Raw genomic sequence first — 19,458 nt, 5'->3', positions numbered from 1 at the left:
AATGTACATCTTTTTAAAAGACATAATGCTATTGCACACTTAATATAGTGTACACGTAACTCTTACATGTACTGGGAAAGCAATCCTGACTTTATTGTGATACTCGCTTTATTGTGGTGGTCTGGAACTGAACTCACCATTATTTCCAACGTGTGCCTATTAAGTGTAAATCCACTAATCAGCCAGTCGTTGTGATGAAAGTTATCAAGTGATTTTTTTTCAGCATTAATTGAAAACCATTGTGTGAAATGTCATCCCAGATAAGTATCACCATATATTATCAAATTTAGGAGTCTTCTTGGGTATTTAATTATATGTCAAGCATTTAAAGTGAATTTGAGATAAAAGCATATTTTCCAAGCAATGGAGATAATTTAATTTGAAATCTTATTGCTTAGAAGTTGGAATAGTTTGAGGTTTTTTTGTTTATAAGTTTTATCTTCTTACACTACTTAAAATTTTAATACTTTTAAGGATTTGGTTTAAAACTGATCAACATGCTGCATTTTTACTAACTTGGCCCAACATACCCTGTTTGCTTAGGGTTCTTTCCCAGTATCTTAAAAGTTGAAGGTATTTTTGTTATATTACCTTACCCTTGTTTAAAAACATATTCTTGGATACTTTTAATATCTTTTATGCCCTGAAAACCTGAAGACTAATCCAGTCATGTTTTAGAATATTCAAGAAATAGCTACTCTTTTGTAGATTTCATTAAGATTTTGATGAGTAATAGCACATACAATAAATGTTGACACAAGTTTTCTAAAATATGAAATAATCCAACCAGGCATGGGAGATCAGTATTTAACATTGGATATTATGTTCAAAATGCAAGTTCCAAAATCCATGTGGGGCCCACTATAGTACTATACCTACCTCTAAGAGACCTAAGCATCCATGGATTTCAGTATCCACAGGGGGGTCCTGGAACCAACCCCCCAGATACCAAGGGGTAACTAACACTATATAATTTGTCAATTTGCAGGGAGTTTCCTGGTGGCCTGGTGGTTAGGATTAGGTGCATTCACTGCTGTGGCCCAGATTCACTCTCAGGGAGAAGAGAGATCCCACAAGTTTCACAGCGCAGACAAAAAAAAAAAATCTTGTCAACTTGCTTTTAGATAAACTGGTTTTTTGGCTAGTTTTTAGAATAGTGTTTCAGTCAGTGGGAGTTTAAGTAAATGTTATGGCATGTACCTAAGACTTAAAACCCCAAATTTAATGTTCCTACACACCTCAAATGCCAAATTAGAAAGCAAGCTGAAATTGGATTGGCAGGTATTTACTTTTTAGGTGTTCCCAGAACTAATTTCCTTGGTATTTAGGAATTAACCAGCAACTCACTGCTTCATTAGTTTTCTCATTAACTTGAACAAACCACATTCCCCCCCAGAAATTTGCAAAACCAGTACCCATTTTCTAAAGGACGTTATAACCACAGTATTACTGATCTCATTCTTAAAAGATCTCACTGTTCTAGGTTTTTTTCAAAAAGTCTTCTAGATAACACTGAAACCAATTCCTACACCAATTTCCGCATCAACACTTGCCAGACCCAATCACCCTGGTGCTTACTACAGCAAATGGAGATTTTTCCCAATTTCTGCACTCCTACCACTACTTAACATTAAGAGCTTCTGCTTTTCTCTGCAATTTTCAACAATGTATTTTAATGATTTAATTGCCCATTTTGGAAATTAAGGATCATTGAAGTTCCTGTGTTCTTTCAACATTTTCATTCCTACTTCCTTGCACAGCACAAAGGTGGTTCACGCTCATCTTTTGCTTTTCCAGCCTCAGGCTACAACTCCAATGGTTGGTTTTCAACTGTGACAAATTGACCCAGGCACTTCACATTAAATCACAGAAAATTTCTGCAAAAAATATGCCGTTGGGTCTCAATTACAAAAATGTCCTATTTCCCTTCGTTCATCTCATTAAATTGAAATGAGCACACTTCAGATAGTTCATAAATATTTATTAAAATTCAAAGTTGGAGAATTCCCTGGTGGTCCAGTGGTTAGGGCTCTGCACTTCCACTGCAGGGGGCACGGGTTCAATCCCTGGTGGGGGAACTAAGATCCTACATGCTGTGCAGCATGGCCAATAAAGTAGGCTTTAAAAAAATTGAAAGTTGTTTCCTCTCCTATCCCATGAGCATCCATCCAGCTGCCTGCAAGAACAGAGAAACCATTTTAAGTCCCATTTCCATGCCAATTCTAACTGCATTTGGGATACACAGAATTATCAGATCTTTGAACATCATCAAGCAATCAGTGAGAGAGTTCAAGTTGGGGTGAGATCATCATGTATTCTGGAACAAGACAACAGTACTGATATTTTCAAGCCTCACCTGTCAACTGTTAAGATGCATGACTGCTGTCATAAATGCCCTGGAAAGTAAAGACCATACATGTCAAATCACAGAAGGGAAAAAACTTGTGATACTTGTTGATGAAGTAACCTCAGAATCAAAATGGAACGGTTTTACAGGTGATATCATTCTATTCATTTGGCAGAATCATCACATCACTGGTTACATTCTAATTCACCATATATACCAGAGACTGACTGACCTTGAAATCTTCAGGGTAACACGTTTGCCTGTTTGAAAATAAAAAATAAAAGCCTTTTGTTTAAAATTTGCCCTTTCTCCCATTTTTAGTAGCCGATTTTTAAATTTTTCAAAGAATTCTAGGGCAGTGAACCTATTCTGTGCAAGGTGGATCTTTGTCACGATACATTTGTCCAAACCCAGAGAACGTACAATGAATCCCAATGTACTACTGGACTCTGGGTGAAAAGATGTGTCAACACAGGTTCAAACTTTTAAGTCCCACTCTGGTGGCAGATGTTGATGGGGAGGATGCTATATATGGGAACCTACTGTTCAATTTTGCTATGAATCTAAAACTGCTCTGAGAAATGACTATCAAAAATAATCAGCTAAATTATTCATTCTGGTGTAATCCACACTATATGCCATAAAAATTGCCTGTTAGCCTGTTCTTATCCAAAATGTAAATTCCTAATCCTGAAATTAACAGTACAGAACATCTGCATGAGCTGTTACACTTATCCAAATCCCTGAATATTTCTGTGAGACAGTGGCTGGTTTCCACTTTCAAAGGTATATAAACAGAATTGTTGCAGCCAGATACATCAGATAGGAGCGAAAGACTATTTGCTCATCACTGTTAGTCTGCTGAACTATGTTATCATCATTGTATCGGCTTTAAACAAAACACAGAAACCAAAGTTGAGACTTCTTTACCTTTGCTTAAAACTTCTTGCTCCCTGCGTTGTAGCCAGTAGTACCTCTCTTGACACCTGCAAAAATTTAATGAAATTCAATCAAACTGAATAGGTAGTAATAGGTAGATTTCAAAAACTTTCCAGATACTGTTTCAGTATTTTAAAATCTTCATTCTTTTTCAGAGAGATTCCCATCTGTTTTTAATTTTTTAAAAATCATCACTAACAGCAACTTGCTCAGTAACTAGGTAAGACTGATAAAACACATATACATACCTTTATATAAAAAGTCTCCAAAATTTGTACCTGCAAAGAAGTATTTCTTTAGACACACTTCACAACAGCTTAATACTAAAAGCCTGTTTATCTCTCAACGGTCCAACACCAGAAAACACTAACAGGTCAACAACTACTAAGACCAGCACATTTTCAGAATATAAACCCAAATGCCAGGAGCCAAAGAACTGTTTTCATGTCTTACCCCAAGCCATCCATGGATAAAAACGTGTACCCAGGATCTGTAAGAGGAATGAGACACCTTTGATTAAAATGTCAATCTTACTGTTAAATTCTTCTCACTTATATTTGTCACAGGGTTCTTCAGTGTTAGATTTGTCTACATGCTCATTTCAGGTCAGACATTTGCTCAACATCATTACAAAAACCCTGTTCAGAGCATGCTCAACATGCACTTGCAAACCAGACATAGGAAACTAGCTTGGTAGTTAAGCATTCCACTTTATCAGCATTCTCAGTTAACAGTTGAGGTTACTGAATTGTTTTTAACATTAATGCTTACCAAAAAGTTGGCCCAGACAGGTCAAGGATTCAAGTCCACCTAAGAAATGAGAGTGGTTTTATAACAGCCAAAAATCAATTTTCTCCCCACAAATCTAAAAAGTACCTGAAATCAGATAGAGCTAATTAAGACCTTCACGTTCAGTCAGTATTTGCTTATCATCACACAGGCTGCTCTCACAAATTAAGACAGGACAAGGATCTGGCTTTTATTTAATGTATTCAGCGCACTGTTCAAGCACTTTATGGGAAGACTGCCTCCTGTGCATTAGAAGGCAACCCTAAAAAGCCATTAGTGGCATTCTTTGTCATGTTTGCCCTGTCACCAATGTTTAGTTCAATTACAATTTTACTTACCCCTTCAACTTTCAGCTTAGTGCCTACATAGTGCTTAACTTCCTGCATAGTGCCTACAAAAAGAGAAACTAGTTAGTAGTGGTATTTTACTTACACTATCAGCAAAAGTTTTACTAACTCAGATACATCAGACAAATGGTATTATCTTTTTCATGATTCAATCTGTTGAACTATGCAACCATCATAGTATGTTTCTTCAGATTCCCCCTCATACTAAATATAAAACTAGAGTGCAGCAATTTACGTTTGAAAAAAGGGGGAGGAAAACCCTAATATAAGCACCAACATTGACTTGACAATTTGTAACCCCTTACAAAAAAAAGAATTGAAAGTACTAGATAAACATGGACTATAAAAAAGGTTTCTCACCTGTTTGCCCATGGATACAGCATTAAGATTGTGCCTTAAGACCTGGGAAGAAAGTTTCATATAAACTTGGGTGCAATCTCTATGTTCTCTAAACCACCATTTTGTGTGCCTCAGTTAGCATAATGGTGGTAATAATTCTCGTCACCCTCACAGTCAAGAGTAGCAAATAAACTGTCATCATTGTGGCACATTCAGTGGACTTTCAACCTAACTTCCCTTTGTCAGGGAATTTCAGTAACTCACCCCAGCAGCGGTTCTCATCCCTTTGGTACACAACTAGAAAATAGACAAAGAATAATCCAATAAAACATGCTGTGCTGCTAAGTTAATCACTAATATCGTTAAGTAGTTAAGCCTCAGAACAGAATTTTTCAGAAATCCCTTCTGCCCACTACTCTTAAACCATCACAGGCTTAGCATAAAGACCACATCTAAGCAGATTTCATTCTTCCCACTGTAATTAGCCGTTACTTACCTGTCCACCAGAAGCCATCAGAAGCCACATTGCATTCATGCCTGGCACCCATGCCTGGCACCGTTCCTAGGAAAGATTAGGGATTTAAAAAATTCATTTTATTCTAAACCTTACGTCGTTTCCATACCATGTAAGCACGTCGTTTACACCACCCATAATTGCGTGAGAGCATTCCACATAATTAAGATTAAGAACCACTGACGGAAATAATGGTGCAGTGCGGAGTGCAGCCTTTAGAGAACCATGTGGCCTTCCTGAGAGCAAGTGGCTGAAGGAAGACTCGGGCCGAGGTCTTTAAAAAAGACCCACTCGGTGACTCGGCACACGCCGCCATCAGAGCCGTTGGCATTCATCAACAGTCTCAGATGTCCCTACCAACACAGGCTTCATCAGAGGCAGAGCCCGCGAGCCGGGGTTTTTCCGCAGTTCGGCCCAACAACCCGAGGTGTACAATTAGGTCGCGCCCGCACCCAACTCGCAATCCTCCACCATCTTCATCTTGTGAACCGTGCGAAGGCCTGCGACTGGACTAGAAATGCCAGCCGGCTTAAGGCGACCCTAACTGCCAAGAGCTGGAGGCCTCTCAGGCTAAGAACTTACTTAACAGCACACAAAACACATACATACCAAGAACCGTCTCGTACCTTCTAAAGACCGAGATGGCGTCCAGACGCCTGTATATAAGGATTCTATTCCATGACGTCATGACGCAGACTCTCCGCCAGCGTCTGCTTCAACTCCTCCCCCTCTCATTCTCTTCCTCCTTCAGCAGCACCTCCGTCCAGTCCTCTAAGCCCGCCCCCTCGGCCCCGCCCCCTGGCCTCGCCCCGGGGCGGGGACAGGACCTCCCACGTGATGCAGGGCTCCCGCCCTCCTACGGACTGAGGAGGAGGGGAAGAGAGGGGAGGGGGCGCGAGGGACGGAAAGCGCTGGGGAGGGGTAAGGGGGGCGGTGTAAGGGTGAGCGATTTCCTTCCGGCACGTCGCCCGCTCCGGGGGAGGGGGTGGGGGGTTTCACTTCCGGGACGGTGTTCCGGCCCATTCCGGCCCATTTCCACCCCCGGAGGTAGGTGCTGCTCCTTGACTGGGCTCGGGCCCCGCACAGCAGTCCCGCTGCCCTGCACTGGGGCCGCCTCGCCCGGTCTCCGCCGCACCCTGCTCCTGGGGCGCTCAGCCACCTCCCTCCACCCCGCCTCAAGGCACCAGGAGACCTTCCACCCGCTTGGCCCCTGGCCGGACTGAGCTGCGGGACCCGCCCCCTCGTGGGCCCCTCCCTCAGGACCCCGGGATGGGCAGCCCCCTCCCCAACGGCAGCCCGGACACACCCAGATACACACACCCACCTCTAGGCAGCTCCCCGCCCGCTTACGCCTACCGCCTGGACCGGGTCCCGGGGCGCCGCCCCCTTCCCGGTCCTCTACCCTCACCTGATTGCTCGCTCCCCGGCCGCACGCCTTGCTCCCCTCTCCGCCCCCGCTCCTCGGTGACATTTCGCCCCTCTGCTTTTTCCCCGTTCCCCATGCTTCCTAACGCGGACGAAAACCACTCAAGTACCGGAGTGGCCAACCCCATGCAGTTCCCGATTCTCCCTCTTACAGCTCTCACCCCTCCAGTGCCGACGGTAGAGAAAGACCTTACTCCAGGGGCTTCCTCCTCACTGGGGAATTGCCGGGAAGAGCAAACAAAAAAGGCGTTGGTGTAGGCTCCAAAATAAACATCTGAATTCATGATGGCATCGACAGAGGCTCTTATTGGATTAAAAGTTTCAAAACAAACAAAAACGCTTTGGAAAAAGGTCAGATTGGCTAAAGTTGGTTCTTGAAAGCAGTGTATACACTTCCCTATTTACTGATAAGTGTGTGGTAAATGCAGGGCAATACTGTGAGCTTGTCAGGATAAGTTCCTGAAGTTTCAGGTCTTAGGTAACTATGTATGCTCAAGTCAGTGTCTTTCTAATGGGATTTATACAAACTACTCTCAACCAGTGAAGACTGTTGGATGCAGTTACAGGCTTAGTGCTTCAGCAACTTTTCAAAAATCTTTTAATGTAAAAATATTGGCCATACTTGGTAAATGCTCTGTTTTTCACCAGCTTTGGGGAACTAAATTTCAGAATCAAAGCATCATTACCACCCTGAAATTTCCAGCTTTGAATTTAGATAGAGGCAGACTTATCTACCTTTACCTAATCCTGAGAGTGAACTTCTTCAAGTTCTCTGCATTTGCGTCCCGACACAACTTGGAGTTTTTCGTAACCTAGAGTTTACCTCCAAGTCCTAAACCCAAAGCCTTTCTGTGGGGAGCTCTGAACCTTCAGCTTAGAAATAATGGCTTATACTCAGGAGGGATATTAGTCACTTTATAAAATAATGAACATAACTCATGCATCAAGTAGTAAAATATTAAGGGTATCTAGTCAGCCCACCTGTGTATAATTACATTTATTCAAAAAGCTTCTTTCTTTCCTTCTCCAAAGAAAACTTGTCACCGCATTTTATATTGTGTGCAAATACCTTATGATTAACACTTAGTAAATAAAAATTGTCATACTGCTTTTTTTTACCCCCTCTATTCTGTTGAACTTTAGTTTTGATGTTATATAGCTTGTTAATAAGGAAAATATGGCATACCTTGAATTTTTAGAAGTCTAACAATCACTTTTTGGTTTTAATGGTGCCTTGCTGTGAAACCTAAACTACTAAACCTGTTGGTATTTCTTTTCCATGTTTAAACATAAGGAAAGTATCTCTATTTATTTGGAGATTTTGAAATTTTACTAGATAATATTTTTAAATAGGTGTGAATTAGAAAGCCTGAGGGGACTGGTTATAATTACTAACAACAGTTCGTTTCCTCTTTCAGCAGGGTTGAATGCCTGCCTACACCCTCAGGCACGACCATGGAGAAGAGTGGGAACATACAACTGGAGATCCCTGACTTCAGCAACTCTGTCCTGAGCCATCTAAACCAGCTGCGCATGCAGGGCCGTCTCTGTGACATCGTGGTCAACGTGCAAGGACAAGCTTTTCGGGCTCACAAAGTGGTACTGGCTGCCAGCTCCCCCTATTTCCGAGATCACATGTCCTTGAATGAGATGAGTACTGTCTCCATTTCAGTCATAAAGAACCCTACTGTTTTTGAACAGCTCCTTTCTTTCTGTTATACGGGGCGGATATGCCTGCAACTGGCAGATATCATCAGCTACCTGACAGCTGCCAGTTTTCTGCAGATGCAGCATATTATAGACAAATGTACACAGATCCTGGAGGGCATTCATTTCAAAATCAATGTGGCTGAGGTTGAAGCTGAATTAAGTCAAACAAGGACAAAGCACCCAGAGGGACTTCCAGAGTCTCACAGAGTTACACCAAATCTGAACCGCTCCCTTAGCCCCCGACATAATACCCCAAAGGGAAACCGGCGAGGTCAGGTTAGTGCTGTGCTGGATATCAGGGAGCTCAGTCCTCCTGAGGAGTCCACCAGCCCTCAGATAATTGAACAGAGTTCTGATGTAGAGAGCCGGGAGCCCATTCTTCGGATCAACCGAGCAGGACAGTGGTACGTGGAGACAGGAGTAGCAGACCGAGGGGCCCGGAGTGATGATGAAGTTAGAGTTCTTGGAGCAGTACACATCAAAACTGAAAACCTAGAAGAGTGGCTTGGGCCTGAGAATCAGCCTTCCGGAGAAGATGGGAGTAGTGCAGAGGAAGTCACAGCCATGGTGATTGACACCACAGGCCATGGTTCTGTAGGACAGGAAAATTACATGTTAGGATCTTCAGGAGCCAAGGTCGCTAGGCCAACAAGCAGTGAAATTGACAGGTAAGTTTTGTTTGCCCATCTAATGGCTGTTGTACAGACATAATTAAAGCAGGCCCTCTGTGTGATACAAAGAGTATCTTCCTTACTTGATGTTCTTAGTCTAAGTTTATGTTGGGGAAACTGGAAGTGTGCCAAAAGACTTGTATTCTAATTTTTTTAAAGCAGGAAGCTCCTAGTCCTGAAGTATTCACAGTGTTGTGAGAATTATGGTAAAGTTAGACACTTCATGAATCAGAATAGCATCTGCAGTCACACTAGGATCAGTAATTGCCAGGGTTTCTTCGGAATTCCAGGAAGAGAGCTGCTCATCAGCTGGGAATCTGACAGCATTGCCCTTCCTTGGTATGTTCTCACACAGGTAGGTGACCTCTGGAAGTTTCACATTCCTTTGTAGCACTGTTTACTTTTCTTTGCCCCCATCTACCAAATTAGACGAAATATGGTACCAGCAGTGATTGTTCTTTTTAGTGTAATCACAGTAATTCGAAAGAAAAGCTTTTTGGGTGTTTTTCATTCCTTTTTTTTCACTTGTCATTTGATGATATTTTTTCTGTTTTGTCATTGAGGACAGCTGCTACCACAAACCTGACAGTTTCTTTTTTTCACCAGTGCTTCTATGCCCTATGCCCCACTTTTCTCTTTCTAATGTATTGCAGTTGTTAGAACATTTCTTTGGGGGGAAATAACAATAATTTTAATCTAAGTAAATTGAAAGAAAGTCTCAATTGAAAGAAATATTACCAACTAAGATGGGTAATATTCTTTTCCTTTCTTAAAAATTTAAAATTGACTGTATGAACAGTGATAACTAAACAAGCTATGATTTTGGTTCGCATCTGGTCTTGAGAGACAAGTGTGTCACAGAAATTCAGAGAGTATGTACTATGTCCATTTAAGTTGGTCTTGATTAGAGTATTTTCCTTCTTGTGTCCTTAATAGTTAAAATATTCTTGAGCATAATACTTATTGTCACCCTATGTTAGCACTGTTGTCCCCCCCATCTTAGAACTGTATCAGAAATAATAGCTTAAATGCAAAGATTTTTGATCTTCATGATCTACGTCAACAGTCTGAAATATCTAAAAAATTATCATGGGGCTTGGGGAAAGGATCAACCAAGAACCTAAAAGTTATATAGAAGAAACAATATTACAGACCTAGGGGATTTTTTTGTTTTTTTGTTTTTGCGGTACACGGGCCTCTCACTGTTGTGGCCTCTCCCGTTGCGGAGCACAGGCTCCGGACGCGCAGGCTCATTAGCCATGGCTCACGGGCCTAGCCGCTTGGCGGCATGTGGGATCTTCCCGGACCGGGGCACAAACCTGTGTCCCCTGCATCGGCAGGCAGACTCTCAACCACTGCGCCACCAGGGAAGCCCAACAGACCCAGTTTTAATTTATTCTTTCTTGGTCTTCTGGTACTTATATAAGGATAGAAGTTTATATTTAGCCTTAGCTTCACCAGGTCATATTGGCTGCATCACTTTGTATTTCTTTTTTTTTTTTTTTTTTTTTTTTTTTTTTGTGGTACGCGGGCCTCTCACTGCTGTGGCCTCTCCCGCCGCGGAGCACAGGCTCCGGACGCGCAGGCTCAGCAGCCATGGCTCACGGGCCCAGCCGCTCCGCGGCATATGGGATCCTCCCAGACCGGGGCACGAACCCGTATCCCCTGCATCGGCAGGCGGACTCTCAACCACTGCGCCACCAGGGAGGCCCACTTTGTATTTCTTAAATTTACTAGGGCAAGCTTTTCTTCTTTCATGTATGATTCTGTATTGGCTCCATGAAAGGACTTCTTAGAAATCTGTTGTTCACTTTGTTCCCCCTTCCTAGACTATGGGATAAAGGAGGCAGACATCACCATTTTTTAAGTTCCTTGACTACTTTTCTATTAGTCCCCTTTGTGCTCCTCTTCCAACAGATTTAGCCCCTCCGGCAGTGTTGTTCCCTTGACGGAGAGACACAGAGCCAGAAGTGAGTCTCCTGGGAGAATGGATGAGCCTAAGCAACCCAGCTCCCAGGTATGTAGTTGTGGATTTAGAATGGCTGCAGTGGTTGAAGAAATTGCCACTGTGTGTGAACATAGTATTATGAATAAGAAAGGAAAGATGTAGGAGAGGTAACATTGGCCTTGTTTAATAAATACTGTATATGATTACTTTTCTCTTTATTCTAGCTTGCGAGCATGCAGGAAATACACTTTTGGTGTCAGCAGATTTTGGGAACTAGAAAAGGATAAGATTGTGAAACTCTTTCCTGATTATAGGAGCCCGTCTATAGTCCTAAGAGTAATAAAAATAACCTCTGAAAACTACATGCAGCTAATGTAGGACCTGGGATGGAGAGAGTTTGATTTTGTACATGTGTGGATATAAGACTACATAATTATTAGTTTATATAGTATTGTAGATTTGTAAATGAATTGCTTATGCATTTTTGTGTCCTGTTTGCTTTTTAGTATGCTTGTATCCTTTCATTTATTTTCTTCCTAAATATCCTGTTAGACTAAAATGTTCTAGAAAGGTTAGGAATGATGTCTTCTATTTTATTTGCAACTCTTTTTAGCAAGTAGTATAAGTATGTAGTTGGTTGATATTTTTGTTTATTTTTTCTCACAGGTGTCTATCATTGAAGATTGATTTTTAAAAAGTTGGTGAGCTCACCAAGTAGAACACAATAAATTGTAAACACTGTGGCCCTTTAAAAGGAAACACTGGTGGATTAAGATTGCGTAGCTAAATTTTTATCTTCTGCACTATACTGATAGTATCTTGTTTAATCTTTATCTAAACCACTAGATGTTTATTGTGTATATAGTATAGTAACAGCAGTAAGACATTGTTATAAACTGTATTTACTTGTATATTATCATGCTATTTGGTATCAGAAAAGGAACTGCAACCATTATAGGAGAATTTTTTAGTTTTAATAAGGTGTGAGAGAAAGTATTAGGAGCTTGGAGGAAAAGTAAGTTTACTCATATTATTAGAGCCCTTCTTCTCTGCATCTCTCAAATAAAATGTGATGACTCTGTGACCTATGTGATGGTAACTATTGTGAAAATAACAGCAATGAGACAGACCTTACAACTTAATGTGGGCATAAGACAGACTAACACATACACAAAGCACATATAGATAAGACTATATAGACTTAAATAACTGTGTTGTGGGAGTAGGAGTGCTTAAAAGGCAGTTACAGGAATCAATATCCACTTAAGGAAAGTGTTACTCAGGAGAGTTTAAGTGTGGTTTTTAAAGTAGTTAGAAAGAGATGACTTATTCCACACATAGTTAGGATAGGGACAAAAATTGGAATTCTACAAGGTTGTTTACCTGACTGAAGCAGAAGGTACAGGCTGTAAAGAAATAGGAGATAAGTACTATTGTCTGGAATTGCTATTAAGAGATGAGTTAATATATGCCTTAACACAGGGGTCCCCAGCCCCCAGGCCTTGGACCAGTAGCGGTCTGTGGCCTGTTAGGAGCCAGGCTGCACAGCAGGAGGTGAGCGGCGAGCAAGCAAAGCTTCATCTGCGGCTCCCCATTGTCAGTGGAAAAATTGTCTTCCATGAAACCGGTCCCTGGTGCCAAAAAGGTTGGGGACCGCTGCCTTAACATGGAAAGTTTATTATGACGAGTCTACTCACCAGTTATTTTTTTCCCACCACATAGAACCAAAACAGGACATGGACTTATGTTGTAGTAAAAACAAATTTTGGTAGGCTTGAAGAGCTTCTTGATTATAAGGGTGATTTAACTGGAACAGAATACTTAAGGTCACTCCTTTATTTGAAATATTCTATGGCTTTTTCCTTTTTCTACCACATGAAGGTTAAAATACTTGGTCTAATTTTCCAAGTAATTTATAATCTTTCTAACCCAGCTTTTCCCACCATTCATCAGCATTAACTGTCCCAAACAGGCAGACTTTGCGCCTCAGAACTCCATCAGACTTCTGTCTCTGCACCTTGAGTCTGGAATACTCTGTTCTTCCCAGGTGTCTGAGTCCACGCAAGGCCTAACTCCTAGTTCCATCTGTCCCAGCTAGCCTAGTCCTCTTTGATCTCCCCTTCTTAAACCACTGTAGCATTTATACATGGTACTGTATAATTTTTTTCCTAATTCTCTACTGACTCATATAAATTATTCTTTTCTTATTTATATTAATTTGTCTCCTTCTAGATTGAAATCTCCTTGAGAACAGAGCCCACATTTTCTGATCTTAGTATCTGACATTGTCTTATCAGGTGCCCACTAAATGGGAGTTGTTTTACCTCTAAGTAGTTCTGAGTAGCTAAGATTACTGAGTAGGTGCCCAATAAAGAGACAACTACTAAATAAGGAATTATTTAGTTCCCTGTGAAGTCCTCAGTTTGGGAGATATTTAAATAAAATTAGTGAACCAATCAGATAAGTCCCTTCAGTTCTTTTAGTCTCTGATTAGTAACTGAAGATTAGGATTGTGGACAGCAGTGAAGGCCATGTCAAGAATCTAGACTGGTATTTGTTTTAGAAAATATGGGAAACATTCATTTATATGGAATTTACTCATTGTATGGAATAATTCATTTAAAAAATAGTTTTTGAACACCAGCTACATATCAGGCACTGTCAAGTCCTGGCATATTCGGCAATATAGAATTATCCCTGTGCTTACAGAGTTTACAATCTAGTAGGGAATTGCCAACTGGGAGAAGTGAAATGATCCACTTCTTCGTGACAGAGAGAACCAGGAGGCAGCCATTTTTGTCCTTGCTTCTTTTTTAGAGTATAAAGGAATAAAACTACCAAAGATACATTGTTATCTTTGACAAGGACCTAATCTACATTTTATGCTCATTTATTTGCTCTTTTATTGCAATTTTATTGCAATAATTTTTAGGTGAAATTGATCATAATGTGTGAGTTTTCTGATTATGGTTCATGACAGATAACTAAAATACATTTACTTTCTGTTTGTGGATAATACTGCTATGACATTGTTTTCCTTAAAGTTAGGCAGGTTTTTTTAGGGAATAGGTATCCTCAAGATTATGAATAATATTGTGAATTTTTGTAATGTTTAATAATAGCTAACATTTATTGAGCTACATTAAGCACTTTCATTCAATGCTCATAGCAACCTATAAGGTAGATGCTATTATTATATTCATTTTACAGATGAAGAAACTGACGCACAGAGTAGTTAAATAACTTGCTTAAAGTTGAACAATAAGTAGGATGCAGGTTTGAACCCAGGTTCCAGCACCCTTAATTGCTGTAAAGTATAACATCAGGCATTCAGGGATATCTCAAGGTATTATTATCATATTTGATTCCCATGAGAATCCAATGGAATTGGCAAAACATATTCTAACATTTTTATTTTATGGATGGGGAAACTAAACCTCAGAGAAGTTATTCTATGCTCTGCCCATGGTCACCCAGGACCTTTTAGTGGGATAATCCCTCATTCTTTTTTTTTTTTTTTTTTTTTTTTGGCTGTGTTGGGTCATCGTTGCTGGGTGCAGGCTCTCTCTAGCTGTGGCGAGTGGGGGCTACTCTTCCTTGTGGTGTACAGGCTTCTCATTTCGGTGGCTTCTCTTGTTGCAGAGCACAGGCTCTGGGCACACAGGCTTCAGGAGTTGCAGCACACAGGCTCAGTAGTTGTGGTTTGCGGCCTCTAGAGCGCAGGCTCAGTAGTTGTGGTGCAAGGGCTTAGTTGCCCCACAGCATGTGGGATCTTCCCAGACCAGGGATCGAACCCATGTCCCCTGTATTAGCTGGTGGATTCTTAACCACTGCGCCACCAGGGAGGTCCCAATCCCTCATTCTTTATGTGAGTTCAGTTTTGATTATCCAGGGAATTGGAGCAGAAAGAAATGTTATATGAAATAAATCAGAAATCATCTAAAGCCTTACCATTCAATGCTTGAACTCATACTACTTCCCAAACCTGCTGAGAACCACCTCTATTCTGTTGGAAATACTGAAGAGCATTGTTAGCTAACATGTGAAAGGAGACAATACACATTTTTAGATATTCAAGGAAAGGGTATAAGATTATTTGCTAATTAGATTCATTTTTCTCCAGTTAATCCAGAGTCAACTTTTACATATTCTCCTCTTTGCATTGTACTTTACCTCTGCTACACGTATGGAATTTTCTCCTATATATTTAAAATGCTTATATAGGGACTTCCCTAGAGGTCCAGTGGTTAAGGCTTTGTGCTTCCAGTGCAGGGGGCACGGGTTCCATCCCTGGTCAGGGAACTAAGATGCCACATGCTGTGCGGCCAAAAAATAAATAAATAAAATGCTCATATATATATATGGGGGGGGTTGTTTTTTTTTTTTTTGGCCGCGCTGCACATCATGTAGGATCTTAGTCCCCTTACCAGGGCTTGAACCCATGCCCCCTGCAGTGGAAGTGCAGAATCTTAACCACTGGACCACCAGGGAAGCCCCTATATATATTTGTGTGTGTGTGTATGTATATATAAGCTTTTTACTCAAAACATTATACATAAAACATATATGTGCTATATACACCCACGTACACAAGGACTTCAGAAGTCAGCAGGCTAAATAAATCAGAAATTTATGAATGGTGATATTTTAATATAGAATTTTGAAAGCAAAGGATTTATAAATGCAAGATTTTAAAATTATTCATTCAAACGAATATATTGTTCCCTCTCCCTCCCAGCTTTCAGATAGGAGGAAACCATGTTTATTTCATATGTTAAATATTTTGACTATTTAGATTGTTCATGTTCAGATTAAGTAAAACAAAATTAAGGTCTTAGCTAATTTATATTAAGGAATTATTGTGGTTTTTTTAGGTGCGATAGTGGTATTTTGATTACATTAAGAAAAAAGAATCCTTGTCTCTTAGAAATGCATACTAGAATATTTATGTATGAAATTATGTCTGGGATTTTCTTCAAAAATAATATGAAAAAGGAGAGAAATAGGTGAGGGTAAAGAAAAAACAAAATTGCTCATGTGTTGATAATTGTTGGGTGATGAGGAGTCAACACACTTGTGTCTAAAACTTAATAAAAAGTTTTAAACGGTATATCATTTTCCCTTCATTAAAAAAGAAATTAAATCAGAAAAAGAAAGCATTTATTTTGCAATAATGTAAAGGGTTAGTAATCTAAGTAACAATAGCAGAGTTTTAATGTTTTTATAATAATTGCTTTTTTTATGTCTTGAGTAATTTTATTTCAATGCAAGAAATTTAACTTAGTGGGGAGATACTTTATAAACTAAGAGAAATTGGAGAAATAATATATAACTCACAGATTATTCTATTTATTTTTGGCTGCATTGGGTCTTCGTTGCCGCATGCGGGCTTTCTTTACTTGCGTCAGGTGGGGGCTACTCTACGTTGCGATGCGCGGGCTTCTCATTGCGGTGGCTTCTCTTGTTGTGAGCACGGGCTCTAGGCGCGCAGGCTTCAATAGTTGCGGTGTGCGGGCTCTAGAGCACAGTAGTTGCACACAGGCTTAGTTGCTTTGCGGCATGTGGGATCTTCCCGGACCAGGGCTCAAACCTGTGTCCCCTGCATTGGCAGGCAGATTCTTAACCACTGTGCCACCAGGGAAGCCCTCTCTTTACTTTTAATAATCTGTTTAAATCAAACCACTACAAATAATAGGTATGTAAAATTAGATGATAATACTTCTGTGCAGTGTATTTTAAGGACACTTACCTTTACTATAAACAGTGAATTAGCAACATCATTAGGAATATGTATTTCTCCTACTGCTCTTTGTTTTGTCTGCTTTTTGTTCAGAAGTTTCATCTTTTTGTTCAGAGGGCAAAATCAGAAACCAATTCTTTTATTTATTTATTTTTGGTGACTTTTTTTTTAATACTTATTTATTTATTTTGGTTGTGCCAGGTCTTCGTTTTAGCTCCAGAGCTCCTTAGCTGTGGCTTGGCGGCTCCTTAGTTGCAGCAGTCTGGCTCCTTAGCTGTGGCATGCAAACTCTTAGTTGCAGCATGTGTGTTGGATCTATTTCCCTGAGCAGGGATTGAACCCGGGCCCCCTGCATTGGGAGCGCGGAGTCTTATCCACGGCGCCAGCAGGGAGGTCCCAGAAACCAAGTCTTGTACTTCTTTCTCTGTGGCACCTGTCATTGTATTTGGTGGACAGTAGTCACTCAGTAAATACTTACTGAGTATCAAATTGTGAAGAGGTTATAGGAGGGAATAACCAAGTTAGTAAATTCATATCTCAGCCTAGTTTCCTTTCCCAGCTCTTTTGCCAGTTTTCTCTGAGGTCAGTTAAACTTTTATTAGTCTTTAGAATGAAGAAAATATGTTGGTGTGGTACTAAAATATTTTTGGGTAAAGAGGAATACTGTCACCTACAAATTATATACATTTTTATAAAGCTAGTTACTGGGCTTCCCTGGTGGCGCAGTGGTTGAGAGTCCGCCTGCCGATGCAGGGGACACAGGTTCGTGCCCCGGTCCGGGAAGATCTCACATGCTGCGGAGCGGCTGGGCCCGTGAGCCATGGCCGCTGAGCCTGCGCGTCCGGAGCCTGTGCTCCGCAACGGGAGAGGCCACAACAGTGAGAGGCCCGCGTACTGCAAAAAAAAAAAAAAAAAAAAAAAGCTAGTTACTATTGGGTTAAATTTTGGTATTAATGATAATGCCATAAATATGATTTATAGTGTGCTTGCCATAATGTATTCTGTACTGTCAGATATAGTAGCCATTAGCCATGTCACATGTGGCTATTTAAATTTAAATTTTAGTTAACTGAAAGCAATTAAAATGAAAAATTCAGTTCCTCAGTCACACTAGCATATTACACATGCTTAATAGCCACATGTGCCTGGTGGCAACTGTATTAGGTGGTGCGGATTATCAAGTATTTCCATCATCACAGAAAGTTCTGTTGGACCAACATTGCCTAAGTACCTACCTGATTGTCTAGACTATAATTGCAATTTAGAGTCCAAATGGATGGTATTAGTGGGCTTAGATTCTCCTATCACCATAAATTAAACATTCAGCAGGGGTTTAATAAGCATGCAGTTTTTCAGCAAGAAAGTAACTCAGCTGTCCTGTTCTTTTATGGTAATGGAATAGAGTGGCCTCGATTTTTTTTTTAATTTCTATCTTAACATCTTTACTTTTTCGTAGTAATTAATTTCCTATTTGGATCACTACAAAAAATAAGCAATAGCTTAGTAACAGAGGTAAAAATAGATTTGATATCTTTTACTATATATACGTAATGATATATATTCTTTCTTATTGTCCTCACCTGGTACAGGTAGAAGAGTCAGCAATGATGGGAGTAAGTGGCTATGTGGAGTATCTCCGAGAGCAGGAAGTATCTGAGCGGTGGTTCCGGTACAACCCCCGTCTCACCTGTATCTACTGCGCCAAATCTTTCAACCAGAAGGGGAGCCTGGACCGCCACATGCGCCTGCACATGGGGATTACACCATTTGTCTGCCGCATGTGTGGTAAGAAATATACCCGGAAAGATCAGCTGGAGTATCACATCCGCAAGCACACAGGCAACAAGCCCTTTCACTGTCATGTTTGTGGCAAAAGTTTCCCCTTCCAGGCCATCTTGAATCAGCACTTTCGCAAAAACCACCCTGGCTGTATACCCCTGGAGGGGCCTCATAGCATCTCCCCTGAAACAACTGTCACATCTCGGGGACAAGCTGAGGAAGAGTCACCCTCACAAGAAGAGACAGTTGCTTCTGGGGAAACTGCCCAGGGCTCTGTGTCCACTACTGGGCCAGATTGAAACAGCGAGGAGGTGGGACAGACCCTCTTCCCCTTTGGGCCGTAAGTAACCAGCATCACGGCCATGGGCTGGTACTTAGATTCACAAAATGCCACAACACCAGATCAGAAGATGTTAGCAAGATGTTGTATCAGCAACATACACAAAAGCACTAGAGGCTCTTCCCCTCCTTCTTCCCACCTCACACTTTGGAAAATAATCAAGGAAATCAACTTTCTAATTCAGGGATCAACAGCCTTGGTTTGTTAACTTTATAAAAAAAATTTTTTTTTAACAAAACAATGATAAATGATCATTTATCTACCAGTCATGTTTGAACACTGTACTTTGGTCCATATCACCCTGGTGGCTGTAATTGCCCAGATCTGAAAAATGAAGCAGGAGCCTTGGTCATCTGAACCAGCCAGCCACAAGAGAGAATGAAGTTATCATGACGATGATGATGATGAGGGGGAATTTCTCTTCTTCCTTCCCTGCCAGAACAAGCAGTTTCTTATCTCAAGAAGAAAAAAAAAAAAAAGAATCCCAGTGGTTCTTTTTGTTTTGAAAGGTTAGATTAATCTTTGCCCTGACAAGGCATCTGATACTTTGCCTGATTGTTTCATGTATGC

At 40.8% G+C, this 19,458-nt stretch overlaps 1 protein-coding gene and 1 long non-coding RNA gene across 2 annotated transcripts; one reads left to right on the top strand and one right to left on the bottom strand.

Moving 5' to 3' along the window:
* Positions 1–1,966: 1,966 nt before the first annotated feature.
* LOC307048853 lies at positions 1,967–5,897 on the bottom strand. Its single transcript, XR_013810724.1, has 12 exons — positions 5,885–5,897; positions 5,258–5,323; positions 5,026–5,058; positions 4,783–4,824; positions 4,414–4,466; positions 4,058–4,096; positions 3,740–3,776; positions 3,535–3,564; positions 3,278–3,333; positions 2,580–2,607; positions 2,357–2,396; positions 1,967–2,176 (listed from the first exon to the last, which is right to left on the bottom strand). It is a non-coding gene; the product is annotated as an uncharacterized lncRNA (long non-coding RNA).
* A 310-nt stretch (positions 5,898–6,207) lies between these two features.
* ZBTB37 (zinc finger and BTB domain containing 37) lies at positions 6,208–18,847 on the top strand (the record flags this gene model as incomplete). The annotated part of the gene is made up of 4 exons (XM_079696938.1): positions 6,208–6,322; positions 8,119–9,078; positions 10,999–11,098; positions 18,359–18,847. The coding sequence occupies exons 2-4, from the start codon at positions 8,156–8,158 to the stop codon at positions 18,845–18,847; spliced, it is 1,512 nt and encodes a 503-aa protein (XP_079553064.1). The 5' UTR covers positions 6,208–6,322; positions 8,119–8,155.
* Positions 18,848–19,458: the final 611 nt, after the last annotated feature.

The sequence above is a fragment of the Hyperoodon ampullatus genome (genome assembly GCF_949752795.1).
Source record: "Hyperoodon ampullatus genome assembly, chromosome: 2".
NCBI lineage: Eukaryota > Metazoa > Chordata > Mammalia > Artiodactyla > Ziphiidae > Hyperoodon > Hyperoodon ampullatus.
This window is presented reverse-complemented; position numbering and strand designations above follow the sequence as displayed.